The following is a 23,587-nucleotide window of genomic DNA, read 5'->3' on the forward strand; positions in this document are numbered from 1 at the left end:
TTAACTACCTACAAATATTGCATGACTAATTGAATATTATGATTCATATATTAAGTAGGTGCTTCCGAGGTCCTGTATTATTCCTTGATCTTTTCGAGTATTATTATTGTTAATGGGTACTTAACAGAATACATGTATAAATATATTATATTATATAGTATTCTGATTAGATATAATATTTATAATTTATGATTAAATAATAATATGTTTACGTTTGGATTAAAATATTATAGTAAATTATTAATCAATAATCAGTGCTTATATAGTGTATAATATATATAGATACCTGTATTAACGGTTTCATCAATTAATGGATCAATAAATCTTTATTTATTTTATTTTATTTTCCTTACATGGAGAAATAGGTACTGATTACTGAGCCTCACTTAATACCCGATAGTACACGGAAATTGTAATTATATATTGATTTGAAACTATATCTACAACCTACTATTAATTATTACACTTTTAACATAATTAATATGCATTAAAATAATATTTCTAATATCACCTTATGAGTATCACTAATATTAAATTAAAATTATTTTAAGAATGTAATTTAATTTTGAGTTAGTATATAACAACAATATTGTAATATATTATATTTTACACAATTAGAGGAGAGCCGGATTTAAGAAAACGCCATTCCCGTATTTGTTTTTAGCTCCGCTTCACTCTACTCTGCTTGTCTTGCAAACACAGAAAGCACTACTTATTAATTATTATTGTAAATATACTATATGAAAGATCACGTTTAGATTCATACATTTTGGTTAATTAATTTGTTATCAAATTTATTTAGCTTCAAAATAAAAATACCTAGGTATCGAATTAACCGTTACAGAAAATATAGACAATAAATTGTGTATTTGTGTTACCTATACATTTGATATAATAGATCGGTTTGTTATGAGATTAAAATTAACGTTAACGGCTGAACGTAAATTTGCTGTTACGCACTTGTAAGATGAAAAGAACAAATGTGGGTGGGACACTCTCAAATAGGCGTCAAATTTTAAGTACGTATCTACAATATTTATTATTTATAAAAAAAATATTAAGAGATGAAATTATTAAAAATAAAGAAAAATAGACAGTATTTGATTCAACAAATTAAGTTCAGCTCGATGGCATATATTATACAGTAGCAATTTTAAAATATGTAGATATTCCACGTCAAAAAAGTTTCTTCTGAAAAACACGTTTTTCAAATATTTTTTATTGCTATAGAAGTAAAAAACATCGATTTGGTATTTTCAACGATGTTGTTGCAGAATAGAATGTTTTTTCGACAATGTCAATTGGAAATATTACAAAAATCGAATGATAAATAATTCATTAAGATGCTCTATAAATTAAAATGATTAAATATTTATACATAGATTAGTGATAAAGGTAGTATATTAAATCTTCGTAATTAATAATTTATAAGCAATAAGCATGTATAAATTAACGATACAATATCATCATCACGACATCACACAGTTATTCATTACAAAATGAATATATTATGTTATCGAAATCCTATCATGGATAATCATCGGCTGAAACTCATATAAAAACAAATCGCTAAAAGTATAAAAAACCGTTAAAAATTTCGATAAGGTTAGATTAGAATAGATATAGATCTCGATGTTATTTATAAATTATAATTATTATTATACTTAATGTATTTTTGTAGTGGTTACAATGATCACATCGCTATTTTCACGTCAGACATGACAATAATACGGCATTTAGTATTTTTTGTTAAAAATCGTGTGACTAACATTTTAAGAACAATAATTCGTACCTAATTAATAATAATATAATTATTATTATTATTATTATTATACAATAATTATTTGGCTGCATTTAAATTCGGTTCGATTCGTATTACTGCGAAAAACCTGTTCAGTGGTTTGGTACACTTGCTTGATAAGACGCGTCGCGGTCCTCAGCCTGTTGATAAGCAAATGTCCAACTCAGCCGCGGCACTGCGACAGTGTTGTTATTATACAGTATTATTACTCAATGGTTGTTATGCACTATGCAGTGTAAATTGTAAACTGTGAAGTTAGTGTGTAGTGTGTACCGATTGGCGATTGGGTACTTGTTAGTCGTTACACTGTTATAGTTACGATTTCTTTTTTTTTTTTTATCGTTGCCGCAGTATTATCTGCCACCGTCGCTATACAAATACAACGCAATCTGGCAGGTTCATTAATCATTTGACATTTAGTATTCACTATTCGTTTCGTTTGTAATCATGTCTGCGGTGTTCGCATGACAACGGTGTATAATATTGTGAATCGGTGTCGGTGCTTCCGTACGTACGAGTGTGTGCCTTGAATACCTATTTTCGTTTATGCGAATCGACTTATCATGCTGGGCTGGCTGAGGAAAGATGATAACAAAAAGATCGAAACGTACGAGTCCGTCTTGGACGGGCTACGAGAGAAGTATAAGTCCAAATTGTTGCCCCTGGAACTGGCGTATCAGTTTCACGATTTCCATTCTCCGCAGCTGGATGATCCCGACTTTGACGCCAAACCAATGATATTGCTAGTTGGTCAGTACTCTACGGGAAAGACTACGTTCATCAAACACCTTCTAGAATCCGATTTTCCGGGTATCCGTATTGGGCCCGAACCCACTACAGACCGTTTTATAGCTGTCATGTACGATGAAAATGAATCAATTATTCCTGGCAACGCGTTGGTAGTAGATCCTAAACGACAATTTAGACCTCTGTCAAAATTCGGCAATGCATTCCTCAATCGGTTTCAGTGTTCTTTAGTAAATTCGCCTGTTCTAAAAGGTATCTCAATAGTTGATACACCTGGTATTTTATCAGGAGAAAAACAGAGAGTAGACAGAGGGTATGACTTTACCGGTGTATTAGAATGGTTTGCTGAGCACGTGGATAGAATAATTTTGCTGTTTGATGCTCACAAATTGGACATATCGGATGAATTCCGTAGATCAATAGAAGCATTACGAGGCCACGATGATAAAATTAGAATTATTTTAAATAAAGCTGATATGATTGATCACCAACAACTGATGCGTGTTTATGGAGCACTTATGTGGTCCTTAGGAAAAGTTCTGCAAACTCCTGAAGTAGCCAGGGTTTATATTGGATCATTTTGGGACCAACCTTTACGATATGATGGCAACAGAAGGTAATAATTATGGATTGAAACTATTATCTATAAGTCATATGCTTGTACTTAAATATGTTATGAAGTCATTAAATTAATTGTTTTAATTGATATGAGTATGTGAAAATTTCATTGTATTAGTATTATGTTACATTTGGTTAAATTTTAATACTGTAGGTACCTAAAAGATTGCTAAGCTAATAATTAGATTCATTTGAAGTTGATCATATTGTTTACAAAATAAATACTCTTTTTAAATTAAATTCTTCAGCCAGAATAATTAGAATGCTCTTGTGAGTTTAGTGTTACTTATGCTAATTAGACCAATAAAACTGAATAAAACTATATCTGGTATTAAGTTTAAGACAATTGACTAACCAATTATATTTACATTACAACAATTGGCTATAAATTGTTCCAGTTTCTAATGATTGGAGATTCATTTTATATTTATATATATATATACCATGGTATTGTTATTTTCTTTATTCTTAAGTAGATAAACAAGGTTAGTGGGTCAATACTTTCAAGACCATACTACTCACCATAACAAATGTTTTGACAATGTACAATTGTACAAACAATATTATGAATATAATAATTTATTTAATTGAATCGTAGTTGTAACAAACCAATTGAAAGTTCACTTGTAAATTTTAAAAATGTAATAAATTTTGTAAAAAATGTGACTTATTTTTTTAGTTACTGATAATAATGTTAATATTAATTAATCAAAAATTTTGTATTAGCTAATTCAAATAAAAAATTTATCATATTTTATATTTTGAATTAATTTACATTTGGTACAATTGGCATAAACTTGTATCTATTTAAATAAATTGAAAGTTTTCAGTTACCTAGTATAATGTTATTAATGTCTATTTTATCATTTAAATATTTATGTACTTTTATATTTAGCTACTTATAAAATTTTAATTTTATTACTTTTATAATATCCAATTATTTGTAGGTATGATCTTTTATTTGATTAAATGAGATTTAAAAGCCGTTTGTTCTAAAATTAAAATTATTGTATGATAGTGTTTTTTTGGTAGATAGATATGTATATTATAATTAATTGAATTGCATAATAATTTTTTTTAAATACTATCGTCTTTTACAGATTTAAATGCAATAATATTATTTATAGAAACAAATTAATATCGAGTAGATAAACATGTTATATTAATTAAAGTGTAGTTAAGTATGCACATATTAGATATCGGTACAAATAAAATATCTATAAGACAAAAATATTTACATTCTTTCATATTTAAATTTGTATTTTTATATTATATTTACTATAAAATAGTTTAACATAGTTAATGTTTTCAAGTGTACAGCGAGAGGATAAATATTAAATAGATAAATTGCTGTCACGCCCATACAAGTTATTTTAAAAGCATAATTTGAGCACAATGCACGTCAGTTTGTAATTTTCGTAATTATTTGTTGCATTTGAATACTTTTAATTTCAGGGTTAGAAACATTCATTGGAACATTTTCAAATGAAAAAATAATGATATAGTATTTATTATATTAAATATATGTATTTAAAATAATATAATGTTTGAATAGTAGCAAGGCGTTTGTTTAAATTACAACATTAAAGCAAGAGCTTGAGTTTAAAACACACATTATTAAATACCAACGAAATAAACCATTAAAATTATTTTATGACTATGATATCATATTTATCTATTATCTCGTCTATTATGTACATCGACTTGTAAACATTGTGATCGAGGATACGATGTGCAAATATTAGTACACCTATATCATTAATGAATATTAACGTCTCAATTTGTATGAAATATAACTATCTACCTATATTTTAAAACATTAAAAAAGAAAGCGAGTGGAGCCTGTAGAAGATAGTAGGTACTATATGCGAGTTTTCTAATAGCCGTAATTTCTTTTCCTTTTAATATATATATAGAACTACTAGTTACAACTAAGGTCAGTGACTAGAACTGCAATTCATAAAATATCTGTAGGCTTTATATTCTTACGTCCATTGTCACGTCGAATCAATTATATTTTATTTGAATGTATACTGTGTTTTTTTTATCTATTTAGGTCTCAGATCGATGTTTATTTTTTTTGATGTGTTAAAAGTTTGAAGTTCTAAGTATAAAATAAATTATTTAAATTATTAATTACAAAATTAAATTATGTATATTAAAGTAACATTGCAAATTTAACAAGATACTGAAGTTAACAGGGACTTAGAAAATATTATGCTAACAGCTTTCATGTAATACTTTCTGTTTAGTAATAAATCCTTAAATTTATATTTATAAAAATGAATGTGCCGTTATTTTTTATAATTTTTATCGAGTGATCTTTTTAAATCATATTAATAATAATTATGCATATAAATTATAAAATGTTATAACTTAAATCAGATATGTATATTATATAAACTATAATTATGTAATTCGGAAAATTCGCCATTAAACTGATGCGGTTTTTTTTTTTTATAAGATACAATTATTTCAATCCTTGTTGCTAATTATTAGGGTTATATTTTTTACATTTAACCTATAACAACATTTATCTGTGTTTACAGAGTCAAGCCCTAATTATTATTTTTTTTATCCTTATCTAATAAAAATAATTGTTTTAACTTTTAATTTTCCATATTTTACTAATTTTTTTGGTTGTTTATACGTATCTTATCTGTATACTACATAGTGATTCTTTTAATAGTAATTATTACATACAGCATGAAATATTAAATTGTATTTACTTTTATCAATATTTTTCTTACATGATTGAAATTCAAAACGAAACAATATTTTTAATTAAATTAATATTTTTTGAGAACTTTAACAGACTAGTTAATTATTAGTTATAACTTATAAGTATTTAAAGTTTGAACTCGTAGAAACATAAAATAATAATTAATAATGGACAAACATTTTACGAGGTGTTAGATGGTTCTGCGCCACTTAATTCCATTTATTTAAACTACCAAATTATTTTGTTAAAATAATATGATTGTATACATAAATTGGTAAAATAACGATTAAACAGCTTGATCAATTTAAATGCAAACAAATAAACAGTTGCACTTTCTTGATCTAATATAGGTGTTAATGTAGTATATTTTAATGATGAGATTCTAATTATGTGCTAATAACTATTAAACAATTCGTAATGTCGCTTATAAATTATCATATTCAAGGGGGAAAACCTCGATAAATATTATTATCAGACATCAGCTGTTGTAATTTTTATTGATTCAACTTTGTTAAACTGTTACAATAATAATATTTATATAATTGACATTGATGGATATACTTACTCGCTAAAGAGTGACGAATGGATCATTTTTTATTTATTTTTTTTTTGCTTATTGGATTGAACTCGGTAATTTATGATAAACATGAATATGTCTAATTCAATGCTATTATTATTGCCAACTTATAGGGCATACAACTACAATTTATAACTTATTATCCATATTAAATTATCCATCATAATAGTAATACATTAAAATTTAAAGAAGAAAATTATTTATCAAACAATAATAACAAGCTAACTGAATTTGGGCTATTATCTTGTCCAAAATCTATAAAAGTTCAAAATAGTATTTTTATAGATAATACAATTATTTTATTATTTAGTTTTATAACTGATTTATTTAATTAAGAAAGCAAACTGATTTTATACGATTTTGTTGATTCCATAACTTTTCTTGTTTAATAAAAATAATATTCGACAATCTAGTTCAACGGTTCTCAATCTTATTGAGGTTGTGACTTCCTATAATTTCACCAAGATTTTGGGCATCCTTTTACTATAATATTCAAATATAGCAATAAATTAGTATGGTTATTATTTTATTAAAATTAAAATAATAAGTTCATAGAACTAACATTTAAAATATATTTATTATTTTTTTAAGTGAACATTATATGTAGATATGTGAATATTTTTTAAATTTAATGACTTTTATGCTGTTGTTTATTAGAAATTATTTTATCAATCCTTGGTTTTATAGATTTGGTTAAACTTATCTTGAAACGATTTTTTAATTTATTGTAATCATCGTCGAAAATCCAGTTTCACATAAGTACCTATATGAAGTTGAAAAATTAATACATTTTTTTTTTTTTTGAAGTCTCGTTAGTTAGTGCGAGATACCTAATCATTTTGAATTTTGATCCAAAATTGACGTATGTATTTGTTATTATGAAATTCTGTTCCAATCCTTTGTCTGAATTTAAACTCAATTAATTTTTATTCATTTAATGACGATAATACATTTTTGCCTGGTTTTATAAATGGATTAATAACCCATAAATTGTTTGAACGAATGTATTTCGTTGGATTAAAATATTTAAAAAATAAAGATAAATAATTTATTTCATTATAAATTCGAGATTAGGTTGAATAAGTTTATTATGGAATATTCTTTTTTTAATATCTGTATTTTAATTTTAATGTAAAACACTAAAATGTGAATTTAAAAATTATAATCCCAATAATAGACTTAATTGTTGCCACTGAACCTTTAATCTTAAATTTGAATTCTATTTCATATTGTACATATTGTATATTATACTTAACACATAACTTTGTATATCTATAAGTGCGATACGGTGTAAAATAAATGGCGCCCTTTGAAAATAATGTAATGAAAATTTGTTAGAAAACTTTTATTACAGGAGTGATGAACTTAAGTATCTAAATATGCTTATGTAAATAATTATTTGTTACCCTAGCCTTGAGTGTTTTTTTTTTCAAACTATACTGTATAAGACACGCGAGGAAAAAATAATATTTTGTTATAACTCACGTGTCTTGTTCTCAACTTTTCATGATCGAGACCCTTAAATAAATTATAATAATTGCAAACATACTTTTAAATAATTAATACACATAACATAAAATCTACAGCAAAACTGATGATGCGTGTAAAAGAAGATAATCTATTATAGCTTAAAGACATCCCTGTTTTTGTTCGGAAATAATTATTGCATTAGTTTTCCAGAAGTGTTTGTTTATGTTTGTGTATATTATAACATTTATAACTATGCTAATACACTATATGTATAACATTATTATAATTATGATTTTGGCTTATATTTCTTATAGATTTGAATTACTACAGAAGCATACTGTAACCATTTAACATTTTTAGTCAATAATAATATGAGTACCTAGAAGAAGTAATACTTCTATTACAATGTTTATTCCAAGAAATATTAGTATTTTTCATCGCATTTATAAAAGTTCATCGAAATTATAAATAATTGTTATATGATCCATACGTTATTTTTTCATGTAAATCATTTTTAAACTACATTAATTATATTTTTATTACAACTGTATGAAATACACGCGTAGGTTACAATTAGGAATTATAATTTTATTTACTTATAGTAAATTACTATTAGTAATAGTTGCTTTATTTGAATTTGATTAACTGTATTGTATTTGCTTGTGTAATTTTTAATCATCTGTCCGTTCGTCACAAATCACAATTATTGTTGATGCATTGTTTTATCTTTATTCCACTGTAAAATGAACAATAAAACGAAAAATGAACGATGTTAGACTTTCCTTGTAGAATATTATTATGCATTTATCTAGATATTATTATTTTTACCTGTTAAATATCTACTGTAATAAATGATACTCGTATAATATTTATAAAAATTCAAGATTGATGCATTTAATTTATTACACTTATTATCAGTCAATTTTGTATTTTTAAAGTGTTTTATCGGTGGAGGTATTTTACCATCATACGTTTTTACAAAATTATATAATTTGCTATAAATATTTCAAACTATTGAAAAAGTATTTATTTTTTTTTATAGACTGTGAAACATATAATCACTGAATTCAGATTCAATGAAAAATATATAACAGTACAAAATACTAGGGAAATTCAATATGAAATAATCGGTCCCAATTGCCGACCATAAGATGTTATCACATTTCTTATGAGAACCAAACTAAAGTTTAAAACATATATTTACCTATAATATCTACAAATAATTTACATTTTTTTTTCAGTTGAAAAGCACAAATTATTCAAAATCTTATTTTATAATATATTCATATAAAAATAGCATAAAAACCGTAGTTAAAGCTTAAGATTAATAAAATAAATAAAACATTTATTTTCAAAAATATCAAAATTGACTGAAAATTAGTGTTAACACTTAAATGATTTATTATTTTTATTTTTAAAAAGTCAAAAACAATCAATGTTCTCTTTTTTTGCCACTATTTTTAAACCGTTTAAATCGCAAACGTATCCATCAACTTTAAAAAACAATGTAATAATGAAAGTAGGACATAAATTACTCAAAGATGGGTGGGGTGGAAATGTGTTATAATTGGGGAACAAGAATGTCTGAATACCGGCCGTTTATAACTTGTACAAAACAAATAACAATAATATGCACCATACAGCACATATCACAATACTGCAGAATTGTTTGTTATTATTTTAAATTTGAGACCAATTACTTATTATTTATCATTTAGTTTGTATAAAACATGTTTTAAATTTCGAATAGAGTACTTCATTGACTATCGTGTTTACATAATATATTAATATACTAATGTGGAGTTTTATATTATTATAGTAGAAACCTATTAAAAATAAATTATTTTTTGTGTATAGTACATAATTAATATTTTCATAAAATGTATATACCTATAATATACTATGCATAACATACCAAAATTTTTTACTGAACAAAAAGGATCAGTGAAACCAATAAAACATTCATGTCATTCTTTATTTTTTTTTTTTTTTATCAAATAGGTTTTTGATCTTAAATTTTCTAACGCCCCGCAGGAAATAAATATGTAATAATAAGTGGTTTTGTATATTGTAGATTATTTGAAGATGAAGAACAAGACTTGTTCAAGGACTTGCAATCTTTGCCGGGAAACGCGGCATTAAGGAAACTAAACGACTTGATAAAACGCGCAAGATTAGCCAAAGTAATTATTGCTACTGGTGAAGCACGAACGTCGTCGTGCACTATTGATATCCGAAATGTGGCGCATGTCACTATAGCAATAATTGCAGTATCGTTTCATTAAAAAAAAAAAACGTTGTGTTTTTTACAGGTTCACGCTTATATAATCAGCGCGTTACATAAAGAAATGCCAGCTCTTTTCAGAAAAGACGGCAAGAAAAAAGAATTGATCAAAAACCTTGGCACTATTTACCAAAATATCCAGAAAGAACAACAGATTTCGCCCGGAGATTTTCCTGATCTAAAAAAAATGCAGGTGTGTAATAACTAATATCATAGATTTCTATATTATATTAATTCGTTTTCATTTTATAGTATCTTATGTATTATTTTTCACGAATATCATATTTTATTGACCGAACGATTTGCAATGGTGTTTTTTTAGGATGTGCTGGTGAATTTAGATTTTAGTAAATTCCAAAGTCTTAAACCACATTTGTTAGAAGAAGTTGATAAAATGCTTGCCAACGATATCGCCAAGTTGATGGCCATGATTCCTTTGCAGGACATGCAAAATCGTAAAATGGACAATGGAGTCGCTGAACAGCAGCAGCAGCAAGCGGTAGTCAAAGGTATTTATTTTTACATTTTTTTTCACATTATCATATTATGTAGGTATAATGCTTGAGAAAATACTGTGATTAAATATATTAAGGCCCACCACTAGCCGGACTGGGTATCCAAAATAGTGGGAGAGGCTTGCCTCGGATTGACCAACTGATGTCAACTTAAAACCTAATCGATGTCACGGGAGAGGGGAGCCCCATCGAGTCCTGGACTTAGGTTTGAGAACTGGTGCTCTTCAAGATTAAGAAGTCTACCTGAGCTGCAACGTGGTGGTTGTGGGACCAACGCTAGAATAGTAAAATACCACCTTCCTTTAGTGTGAGCAAAAACCCTAAGGCGAAAGCTGACCAGACTAGGAAAGGTACAGGACTCGATCCTATATTGACCCGGGCTTTGGTCTGAACCTCTATGGCTCGTAATTATTTGAAAAGTTACTATTTATTTTTAAATAATTTAATCCTCGTTTCATATTTCGAGTAGACTATAAAACATTATAATATACTAATCAATAATCCTCGTCTTGGGTGTTTTAAGCGTTTCAACTTTACTATTTGTTATGTATTTAGTGGCCCCTTCAATAATATTATATTATTTATGTTAATTATTAACGACCACATTCGTGTTCACTTTGTAGGAGGCGCGTTCGTGAGCGTTCAAGACACAGCAAGCCCGTTTGGGTACAAAAGAGGAGAAGGTATCGACGCTGGCAAAGGTGAAACAGGTTGGGTGGTGGCCAAGGAACGGCAGAAATACGACGCAGTGTTCAACACACTGGAAAAATCCGACGGAAAATTGTCGGGAGCAGGTAAGAAATTATTTTAACTTGAAAAAATATTTTAAAAAATTGATAAAATAGGTAGGTTTGCCAAAAATGAATTAAGCATACTGAAATAATTTAAAACCACTTTAAACTGTACAGTTAAAAAGTTAAAACTTGTTAACTTGTAAAATTTAATTATTATCCTGTCTTTTCTAATCATTAACCTTTTTGTCGAAGTGGAAATGATTATTTTCACATCAGAGAACGTCAAATGATCTAACCAAGTTTTTGTCATTCTTTTCGCAGTGGCCAAAGCCGAAATGGTCAAATCGAAACTGCCTAACTCTGTTCTGGGCAAAATATGGAAGTTGTCGGACATCGACCGTGATGGTTTCTTGGACATGGACGAATTTGCGTTGGCAATGCATCTGATACAAGTGAAGCTGAGCGGGCATGATTTGCCCGTCGAAATACCCGATCATTTAGTTCCTCCCTCAAAACGGGACATTTAGCGATGGACGAAAAAACAGGAATCCTATATGTATATTACATAGATACAACACCAACACGCGAAAAAAATCATTCTCGACTGTATCATTAATATTATATGTATAAATATATACAATCCGATTTTTGTGTATATTATATAATATTATGAATGTATTGTGTACGTTAATTTATTTATATTTTTATAGTCAATCGAACGAAATTCGTAGCACAAAGTACTCCTCCCCCTTATGTCTTGGTCACTTAAATTTCATCGCTTGCTGTGAATTCAAACGAAATTATTACTTACATTACAATTATTGAACGGTAACTAAAATTATTTAACATAATACATATTTTAGGAAATATTTATATATTATAATATATAATACTATACTATACTATACTATACTTACGGTATGATGAAAAAGTGTTGCTTTTTTGTTGTTTTTGCGGCATTTAATTTTTGTATCGGTATCGCAGCGACCATGTGATATTTATTATTTATTATTATATATTATATACTTAAAATGAGAAGAAAATGTCAATTTTGTTCTATCATTGAAAATTTATACGTTATTCTATTGTAGATTTTACGATGTAAATTAAATTTTTAATTTGTATTACTCAACAGACTTATTATCGTCCAAAGTGTTTTTGCCTAAACAACATATAAATATATATACATGGTGTCAGTAGAGACCAAAATAATATAATATATTTTTTTTATATACATATTGTATATTGTAACAAGTAAACTACCATTATATACCTAGTTAAATTATATTTTTATTGTATTTGATAATTATTTATGTAATTTATCATAAAGAAACGTATTTATATTTCTTGTTACACGTGTTTTTGAATTTGATTATATATTTTTGAAATTAAATGCTGTACCTATTTATTAAAACAATATTCTATTACTGTAGCAGAAGTCTGAAACCTGTGCTTAGCTTCAATGCGCTGAGAAGTTAAGAATTCTAATGCTGTCCTATACATTATAAAAAGCTGTTTAAAAACTGTCGATGTGAATTTGTCGTTTGCATATTTACAATGTTTTGATTTCTCACTCTCGTGTTACTGTGGTAAAAATCATAAAACTTTTAAATAGCTCATACAACAATTAATGTTTTTGTGATATCTTCAAAATGATGTATAATTTTGTTTCAAAGTCTAGGCAAGTTAGTCAAATTAGTTAGTTACTAAGTTGGTAACTTCCTTCTCACTAAAATAAATTTAAAGTGTTTAAACAGCGACTCATTAGTTAAAATTACTCAATATTCTTGTTATATAATATAGATTATTATCATGAATAAACGACAGTCCATTTAAATAATTACACCAATTTGATAATCAATTTTTGTATTTTAAATAGTTAATATTATTTATTACACTAATTTTTTTAGCTTAATGATTCTTTTTATGCTTAAATAATAACCAAGTTAAGTCAAAATATAAAGCAGTTATTTATTTTTCTAAAACATAAAATTTGACACAGAAATAATGTAGCAATTTAAATTTAATATTCTCAGTTTTATATTTGAACTTATTCAATGTGGACATCAACTCGATAAAAAATAATCTTAATCATACTCATGTTCTGAATAGGTACTTAACTATTAATGCAATACGTATTGATACATTCATGTTACTTCCTTGGAACACTTGAATAATGATTGCCAGTTAAAAGGAATTCTTTAAAAGTTATATTCTATATTTTAATATAAATTTTTCATCATAATATAGATCATGATTAATTATGTTTTTCCTAATAATGAATTCAAGGGCTACGAATAATTATGAACTAAAACACACTTGATTTACTTTATCTAAATTTGTAAAATTAATGATTGATTTATAAATTACAACATTTACAATGCTGTTATAACTAAATACTAATAACGTAAGACATGATAAGAAACATAATAATTAAAACGAACAAATTTTTTATTTTAAAATAAAAATACAAACTGTACATTGTAGACATACATTTAAACATCTCTGTTTAATCAAGACAATTAGTTGATTTGGGAACACATGGTTTGAACAACTTATAAAATATAAAAGAGTACATTTTGATGTAAATACATAAATGATTTCTTTTATTTGATGTACAAAACTATATGCTAGTTTAATTCAGTATATAATTTTTCTGAGTAAAAAAATAACATGATCTTAAATTTAAAATCAAAAATAGTGCTATAAGTTTGAATAATTTTACTTTGAAGCGTGACAAATGCTATTAAAAAATGAAAAGACCTTATTTTAAAGTTTACAGGTTAAGATATTGTATGTCTTAATAAACAAAAATATTTTGTCAAAAAATAAAAAATACTGTAAAGCACACGTTATTAGTACCAAATAACTATGAACTTGATGCTAATACATAGTCACAGTGGAACTTAATCACGTTTAAACACTAAATTATTTAAAGTTATTCACACCAGAAGCAAAAACAACAATATCATTTTAGCTGACATAATATTTAGTTTTAACTTCTGCTGAAGATTTTGTATACATTTCTTGCATTGCAGTTCTAGATTTTTCAATAAGACCAGGTAAATCTTCTTTGGTCATTCCTTCAGTGGGTATTGGAGGCAATATTGTTATGACTGTATGACCTTAAATAATATGATGAACATTAAAAATATTAATAATAATAATAGAAATAATATAATTTAAGTTGGTTAAAATTTCAAAAACATTAGAAAGTAAATCATTTAAACAAGCAATGAAATCTAAAGGCCTTAATCTGAAAACCAATTTATTCCTTTAAAAAACTATTGAGGCATTTACTTAAGAACATTTTTTCAATTATATGAATTACTAATTTGCAAAATTTTCACTCTTTAAAGTTAATTTACCTCTCTCGTTTATGTGTAAGTTTATAAAAATATACTTCTTTTTTATTGATAAGTGAATTAAAACATACATATTGTAAACAATTTGGATAATGTGTTACAGCGAATTACAGCATAAAAACCCACACGTAAAAGGAATTTCTATGAATAACTAACAATAGTACAGAATAATTATTGCTTACCAGAATCAAATTTACGTTTTCCATGATCCAAAAAGAAATATTGAGATACGACTACTGGCTGTATAGGACATTGAGCTGAAATTGCAACATGAAATGCACCTTTCTTAAAATTCAAAAGTTCTTGTCCACCATGTCTTGTACCTTCAGGAAACATGCAAATCTTTGCCTGTTGTCAAAAAATAAGTAAAAATAAAAGAATTCAACAGTACTGATTTTAATTTAAACAAAAATTTAAAATATCAATAAGATACTAACTATTATTATAATGATGTACCTTTTTTAATTTTGATGATGTACTCTCTCACTTAAATGTTTATTATAAAAGAGACATCAAAACATTCTTTAGGAAATTAAAATAAATTAAGAAAACAATAGTGCTCTAAAAAAAGTAATGCTGTTAACTGGTTAACTATAATTACTTGTTTATGTCGAATAGCTTCTCCAGTCTTATTAAGGGTCTTCTGAGCACTTTCTGCATTTAGACGGTCAATAAATATTGTTCCCCACAGCCATGATGCTAGACCAAAAGGCCAAAAGTAAAATATTTCTTTTTTGGAGATTACAGTGCATTTTTCCATAATTGGATATATTTCAGACAACACTGAAAAATGGTCATCAGAAAAAGTACGGTGTTTATTATTTAAAATAACAATTTTCACAAGTAAACAATTTACCTAATAAATCCAAACAACTTTGATGATTGATCAAAACAACACAACCTGAATTTTGTACAATATTTTCTTTACCCTTTATTTCCCATTTTATTCCTAATACTTTTGATATTTGGCGTCCACCCCATGCTGGTAATCTGATAAAATAATAAATAACTATTAAGCTTAATATTTGATGTAAACATACACACGTTTCTATTTACAATCCATTCCTGTAGTCTCTTGGTTTCCATAACATTAATGGTATGAATACAGTTGCAGAGATATATGACAATACTGTAAATATGGTAAATTTGGCGAAGTAACGAAAAGCATGACTAGAAGTGTACATGATAATAATAAACATGATTGCGACAGTGCTGGTTATTTCAAACTTATAGTCGTTTATCAGTAGCATTGTTATGAGGTCTAAGGTCGTAACATAATCAGGAGCTCTGGAACATAATAATTTATTTTGTTGAACAATTCAATAAAGGTATAAATGAAAAGTTATTTAGGGGAAATTCTTTACAGGATATGAAAACTGTAAGTAGATAGGTATATTATATGATAAATAAAAAAATCATAAATCAATCTTATTTTTTTTTAGTTTGTGATCCCTAATTTGTAACAGTTCATTAACAATAATTGTGCTTGATATCTGCTATTAAGGTCAACTCCGTAAATCATTATATAGATATATTTATTTATAATCATATTTTTTTTTATACCGAGTAATAATATGACGTTAATGGTTTAATCAACAGAATAGATTATTATTATTTAAATAAATGTTATGTAATTTTGATGACATGTAAATAAGTATACCAATTTTTAGGTTATTCGATTTTAAAAGTCTTCTACAACAATAAAGCACATACTATTAATTATTCATACCATGCAAAATATAAATTGTTTATGATAATAAATATTAACAAAGACACATTAATTTAACATAGAAATAATATAAGTAGATAAAGAGTAGGTATGTTGTTCAAAACGAATGAAATTATTTAAATTATTTACATGTTACTTTTATTGAATAATCACTAACCAAATATATTCAAATTAAAATAGACGGATATTGTTAGTAATTTATATTCATACTTATAATTTTTCAAAAAGGATTTGTTAATGAACTTAATACTTAGCATTTATTATTATTATATAGGTATACTAATATTAAAAGAGTGGCGCAATATCTGATAAGCATGAATTTGTTTAACATTGTACAAAAGACTAATTAAATTTTTAAATGCATTACAAAGAAGAAAAATGTTGTATAAAACATTGAGATAAGAATCATAAACTTTTAGATGTTTCTAAGGAAATTTGAACAAATTTGTTATTTTATTATTCATCAAATCATCATGGGTAAGTTAGGTATTTCTAAATATTACATTATTTTGATATGGAACATTTCAGTACTTTCACTTAAGACCGAAATATTTTAAAAAACGTACTTACAATATTAATTAATCAATGATCGTGTGAAGTCGGATTCAAAGGTTTTATTATTAAATATTACATTATTCATCATTCACAAGATTGACGGTAACGAAATAATAAAAAGAAACTATAGGTAGGTATTTACTTATAATTTACAAATGTATAATAATTATTTATATTTATACGAATTCCGAACATTACGAGTTTGAAAGATTTCGTCGAAATATAATATATTAATACTTGATACGATTACTGAGAATTATGAAGAGAAGTGGCCGAATTAAGAACGAAAAACCTATGCGAATTTGACGACGGAGACGCGTTATTACTTATTAAGTAGGTACCTCCTTATTGCGTAAATGAGAACTGATTGTGTAATGACATTGCTCTACTAAACCACTTGCTAAATGTGAATGGCGTCGAATGTCTCACCGTCTCGAGCGTAATAATAGTAATAACACTCAAACGATATTACGATAATGTAGTGCATGCATAATTGATTTAATTTAGATTGATTATGCGCCGAATCGTAGACCGGCACAACCGACGTTAGCACTAAGCATGGATAAGAAGAAATCGATAATTGTTACTGTGACAAAAGCAGCGACGGACAGAAATATAGGTATAGATTGGTTTAAGATTGTTTCAAAAGAGAAAAAAAATTTCATTTACCGTTCTCAGTTGAAGAATATCGCCGCTCACGCATCACGTGTATGTATCCTACTATGCGTAAGAACTAAAACGACGAGCGGGTGGGAGAAAATTGAAAGATTGAAATTTCAACACGTGTGGTAGTATACTTCGATCGGACGAGAAAAATGATATCCGATCGGCGATTATTCTAGCCAAACACGCTGGCAATCAACGTATCGCGTAGTGTGAGTGTCCTCAGCCGAGGCAAACTACACACGAGAATCGAAAACAAATATAAATTTGCTTTTAAATAAGTTGACAGTAGAAACATTTATTGGAGGGCAACATAAACAATTAACGACTGATAATACTATGGTCTATGATAATATTATTTATAAGATTGATTGTTACATAATATATATATATGTAGTATAAATATAGTCGTCAGTTGGTCACATTGTTTGGCGAGTAATTTCGTTTCGACGTGTGGTATGATGTCACGCGCCGAACAATCCGCTGGTCCTTATCACAGTGCGATAATAATTATTTATTTTTCGTCTACAACACAGTAATACAGACATTACAGACCATAAAGGGTACAAACTACAATACTAAAAGTTTGAAAGACGTCGTGGTGCTTGGCTAATAGCGATTAATACATTAAACTTTTTTGTATTATTGTTATTGTCGTCGAAGATCGAAACAGCAAACTGGGTCGTCATCGTAACCGTGTGTGCATCTAAATACGAGACAATGTACTGTGCCAGTTGTTTTTGACAACGCCAACAGAAATAGAAATTCCTGTTTTCCGTCGATTCCTGATTCTCGAGTTTCCGTATTAAATACGTTCCGATCGAATCGCCGTCTACGAGCATATGATTTCACGGGCTGCTTGCGCTTTTCCGTCTGACAAATTATTTGTATCGCAGAAGATCGTCACTGTTTCCGCGATGAACAGAAGAAAACTGAAATTAGACATGACACACTCTTCTTCGGATGGAGGTAAGTCGACAAAAGCTAACGCCAAGACTTGGACTCAAATTTTATTGATTATTATGATTACAATAGCTCTTTTTAACAAATTTGAACAGTTAATCGCGGTGTTAAGCGATTGTTTAACAGTCTGATTGTGACATCGTTTTCTCGCGTGATTGCCGTTTTAGGTTAAGTCAGACATTAAAACATAATTTTTGTATGAACTGATGTACTATTTACATTCTACGAACTTTATTTGGGCACTAATAGAACCATTTGTTTTTGTTTTTCTGATTATTATTTTTATTAAAAACATTATTTCTCAAAACCATCTAATAGTTTTAACTTTTATTGAGTAGTTTTCAAATTAAACTAATTCTATGTTTTTTTCTAATCATCATTTAGTCTTAATTTTTTTTTTTATAGTTTTTATAATTAATTTCTTTATAGCATACTATTAGTGTTATTTTCTAGATAATTATTGAGTAAATATGTTTAATATATATTAAATAAAATAATTAAGTTATAAAAAATTTTAAAATGTATACAATTATTAATTTTTTATAATAACTTATGATATATTGATCAATATCTGATCACATTTATTTTATGATAAAACTATATTTATGATTTTATTGAAAACACTTATTAATCTATACTAAATAATTTTTTGTTTATAGAATCTCGAGAAGTTGAAAACTATGTCAATAATGTTAAAGAACAAATTATGAATACAATGGAACATAATAATTCTGATTATGGTTTGTTTACAATAATTACCTACTTAATTTAGATATTAAAGTAAAATATATTTTGTATATTTTTTTATGTAGTATGGCAGGAGTGTTATGATGATGTATCAGGATTTATTTACTATTGGAATACCCATACAAATAAAGTCACATGGGAAAAACCTGAACATTATGAAACAGCACATAGTATTGAAAACCAAGGTATATTGAACATAATTAATAAAATGTAATATTATATAACTGATTATGTACTATGAATTATGATCTTAATATTAATGTTGTTACTAATTGCTGAAATAATGTTTTAGATGTTTTAAACAAGACTAAAAATTCCAGAAAACGGCTTTCAAGTGATTCTTTACCTACTCTTGATCCAAATTCATGTAATGGTTCTAAAAAATCAAAACTAGAATCTAAAGTTTTAAGTGCATTAGTAGCTTATGGAAGTGATTCAAGTGAGGATGAGAATGAAGATGATAAGGATCAAAAAACTACTATACTTCAAAGGTTGCAACAAAAAGCTGAAATGTTCAAACAAAAAGAATTAGCTAAATTACCTAAATCTACATCACCTGGTCCATGTAAAATAAATGGACAGCCTGATATTTTAGATATTATTGACAAAGAAGTACCACCGGATTATTTGTTAGAAAAATCTAATACATCAAAATCTTCAGAAAAGAAAGCTACTGGTGATATTTTTGATATTTTAAAAAGTGAAATACCTCCTGATTATACTGTTGACACTTTAAACAATAATACTGAAGATGAAAATAAATTAATTGTTCCGTTGGATACTAATATAACTAATAAACTGCATCCGAAAACCATTGTTAATGATTCAAATGCTGATGAAAAAATAAACAATTTGACTTCAGATTCTTTTAAAGAAAATTCATTAAAATCTATTAACTTAATTGCTAGTTATGGCGAAGATGACTCTGAAGATTTAGGTAAAAATTGTTTTAGTTCTAAGTATTAATGAATACAATCACCATATCTTATTTGATAATAGAAAATTAAATATGTATAAGTGAATTAACTATTTATATATTAATAAATAAAATTATTTTATCATAATATTACAGATGATCAAAAAAGTGAATTAAACGAGAAATCGCTGTCATATGTCCAAGATCCATGTGCTAATATTAAAATTGGATTTGGTTATTCTGTTTCTTCCAGCTATAAAAAAGGAGGTTCTATAAATTTTGTTAAAGGCGAAACAATAAATGTACATGATAATCATAATTCCAATAAAAATAATATTTTGACAAAACATGAAAAAGATACTATTAAAAATTGTGATATGAAAAAATGTAATGCATTGTTATTAATTTAAACTAATATTTTTTATTGTTATTAAAGTAATATTTTAATTTTAGCTAAAAACTATATTGAAGATTTATCATTACTGATCTCATCAAAATTACATTTTCTGTCAGATTGTGAAAATAATGAAAAATTGTCATCCGTTCAAGTTATGACTATTAAAATTGATGTAAGTTTAATTTTATCTAAGCTAAACCAAATTTTATCATTATAATAGTATATATACAGCAGTAATTATAACTTTTATAGTAAAATATAACATAGTTTAACATAACATATGGAGCAACCTTGAAATTTTAATTTTAATTTTCTCTAATCCTTAAAAAAATAGATTATTATGTAAAATATTAAAGAAAATAGCAATTTCATGTTTATATTTATCAATTATTTATAATAATCATAATAATTTTTTGCCACAATCATTTTTTAATTTTTATTTAATTTGTAATAAATAACATGACAATTTTTTGTTTAACAAAACCAATTTTATGCGTTTAGCTTAAGTATTAGAATGAATAACCTATCATCAAACTTAAAGATATAAACATAATCTGTGTTCTCTCGTTTGTTTTTTAAAATACTTTTGATTTTTAAGTAAATTATAAGTATTTTAAATATTAATATTTTACATTTTTCGTAACTCTTAAAAATTAAAATATTGTAAAAAAACTAATGAGAAAACACAAATTTTGTCTCAATAAAATTTAATAATAGGTTATTTTACTCCAATATTTAAGCTAAAAATACAAAGTTGATGCTACTAAACAAAAATTTACTTTATTATATGTTTTTGTAAGATAAAAACAATATATATGGGTATAGCGTTCTTTTAAGTTTATAATAATATATTGTTTTTTTAGACTTTAATGGAAGCATGGAAAGATAATTCTTTGAATGACGAATATTTCTCAAAGTGGTTGGATGAAATGGCTATCGAGTTATGTACTTTAGAAGAGTCAGTTGCACCAGATGGATGGACATGCCAATGGGACAAGTATGTGACATATAATTTGTTAAGATTATGGACTAACAAAATTTTTCATTATAAAAGAATTAAAACATGTATTTTATTTAATAATATTCATTTAGGAGGGGGCTTAATGTTATTGAATTTTTAAACAAAATATTAGTAGTACTATTGATTTTCAATAGTGCAATTATTTTGTAATAAAGGCCAAAGCAGTATTTTATCATATTCATCTGAAAACAAGTAGGTATGTATGTGGAAGTATTTAGATACAACATGGTCTACTTCAATGCATATTGAAAAGAAGAAAAATGAATAAAATTGACTTGAAATATGCAAATTAATTAATTATTACTTTAATAATGTTATATTTTTACTACTTTATATTTAATAGTATTCAATTGTATGGTTTGCATATGAGCCGTGTTAAGCGCAGGTGGAATAATATGGCGGAATTAATATCTACAAGACAGGTTTGTCTCCAACAGGCTCTACAACCAACATTTTTTCATTATTAAAATGGTTATTTGAGTCGAACATAAGTATCATTATTAAATAAAGTTTTATATTCTAAATCATTAATATTTATTAATAATTTACAAAAAAAAAAATTGTTAGTAATATTTTAAGCGTAATTTTTTTTTTAAATATTTAAATGTGTTTTCAAAACTAGTAATATTGTTTGTTTTATAATGTTGTATGGATATTATTTTAGAATTAATACGCGGTATTACTATCAGAATGATGTTGATGGTCGTACCCAATGGCAATACCCAACCGAAGAATCTGAACATACTCCTTCACCACCTATGATATCTAATGCAAGTACTCCTCCTCCTCCAAATATTTCTGAACAAAATTCTTGCCACCCTGAACCAGTTGACATGGATATTGATGAAGATAACCATAAAGAAGATACTGAAATTATTGTTGTATGAATAACAAAAATTACTGTATTTGCCATTCTTTTTCATTATAATTAAGCTTTTATTTTATTTTAGCCACCAGTCCCTGGAGATGAACTATCATATGAATTGAATTCATTTTATGCTGATCTTGCTCAGTTTGAATCAAAACCAGTTATTGAAACAATGATTGCAGTTCCATCACCCGAAATAGTTGAAACTGCACCAAATTTGAAAACTCCTGTTGATACATTCAAAAATACTAATGATGAAGAAAAAGAAATTGTGAAACCAAAGAAGAAGAAAAAGGTATTAATATCATATAAACTAGTTGTTATTATTAAAATGGATAAATTATATTTTTACTGTCTATTCATAGTATTTTGATACTAATCACTAATGTATTAATATTCAAATCTGAAATCAAAGTAACTGTTACTTTAAAAATTATTTTCCATCTTAGTTTAATATACATGAACATATTTATGAAATTGTCTGTTAGTTGTATGTTTTTATGTATCTGCCCTATTGAATAGACAGGCATTTTTTACACTGCTTAATCCTTAATCAACTCATAAATTTTATATTATAAATTAGCAATAGTCGAAAAAATATTCAATATTGATTTAATCTAGTAATTAAATTACTCTATAGTTAATCTAACTAGTATAAATTATTTAATGTTGACATGATGTATAGTATTGATTTTGTTTACAGGTTGGAAAATTGGATGTGGGTTTAGGATTAAAACAAAAATATGTATCGTCACTTGTACAAAAATGGCAACAAATTCAAAATGAAATCAAATGACAGCTGTTTAATCATTCACTCCACTTTTGTTTTAGATTAATTTCTAAATCTTTAGTCTTACCAATTAAAATATTAACAATATGTTTGTAAATATTGTAA

At 26.5% G+C, this 23,587-nt stretch overlaps 3 protein-coding genes across 5 annotated transcripts; 2 read left to right on the plus strand and 1 right to left on the minus strand.

Annotated features, from left to right (window-relative positions):
* The first annotated feature begins 1,999 nt into the window (after window positions 1-1,999).
* LOC112594774 (EH domain-containing protein 1) lies at window positions 2,000-12,094 on the plus strand. The gene is made up of 6 exons (XM_025339753.1): window positions 2,000-3,164; window positions 10,010-10,118; window positions 10,248-10,412; window positions 10,542-10,728; window positions 11,358-11,528; window positions 11,790-12,094. Exons 1-6 carry the CDS (start codon window positions 2,365-2,367, stop codon window positions 11,993-11,995), a joined length of 1,638 nt encoding a protein of 545 aa, XP_025195538.1. The 5' UTR covers window positions 2,000-2,364; the 3' UTR covers window positions 11,996-12,094.
* Window positions 12,095-14,171: 2,077 nt separating this feature from the next.
* Window positions 14,172-18,098, minus strand: LOC112595961 (1-acyl-sn-glycerol-3-phosphate acyltransferase beta-like). 3 transcript variants are annotated; one of them, XM_025341419.1, is made up of 6 exons: window positions 17,787-18,098; window positions 15,890-16,120; window positions 15,690-15,823; window positions 15,435-15,616; window positions 15,016-15,181; window positions 14,172-14,593 (listed from the first exon to the last, which is right to left on the minus strand). In XM_025341419.1, the coding sequence occupies exons 2-6, from the start codon at window positions 16,081-16,083 to the stop codon at window positions 14,442-14,444; spliced, it is 828 nt and encodes a 275-aa protein (XP_025197204.1). In that variant the 5' UTR covers window positions 16,084-16,120; window positions 17,787-18,098; the 3' UTR covers window positions 14,172-14,441. The 3 variants fall into 3 exon arrangements, with proteins under 3 accessions (XP_025197204.1, XP_025197367.1, XP_025197280.1); XM_025341582.1 differs by lacking the exon at window positions 17,787-18,098 and adding an exon at window positions 17,459-17,742; XM_025341495.1 differs by lacking the exon at window positions 17,787-18,098 and adding an exon at window positions 17,133-17,446.
* A 524-nt stretch (window positions 18,099-18,622) lies between these two features.
* Window positions 18,623-23,579, plus strand: LOC112596151 (formin-binding protein 4-like). The gene is made up of 10 exons (XM_025341675.1): window positions 18,623-18,749; window positions 19,403-19,483; window positions 19,556-19,675; window positions 19,783-20,427; window positions 20,563-20,793; window positions 20,860-20,975; window positions 21,667-21,800; window positions 22,489-22,705; window positions 22,775-22,987; window positions 23,396-23,579. The coding sequence occupies exons 1-10, from the start codon at window positions 18,623-18,625 to the stop codon at window positions 23,486-23,488; spliced, it is 1,977 nt and encodes a 658-aa protein (XP_025197460.1). The 3' UTR covers window positions 23,489-23,579.
* The last annotated feature ends 8 nt before the right edge of the window (window positions 23,580-23,587 follow it).

This window comes from Melanaphis sacchari, unplaced genomic scaffold (genome assembly GCF_002803265.2).
Source record: "Melanaphis sacchari strain LSU unplaced genomic scaffold, SCAv2.0 Contig0_pilon_pilon, whole genome shotgun sequence".
In the NCBI taxonomy this organism is placed as follows: domain Eukaryota; kingdom Metazoa; phylum Arthropoda; class Insecta; order Hemiptera; family Aphididae; genus Melanaphis; species Melanaphis sacchari.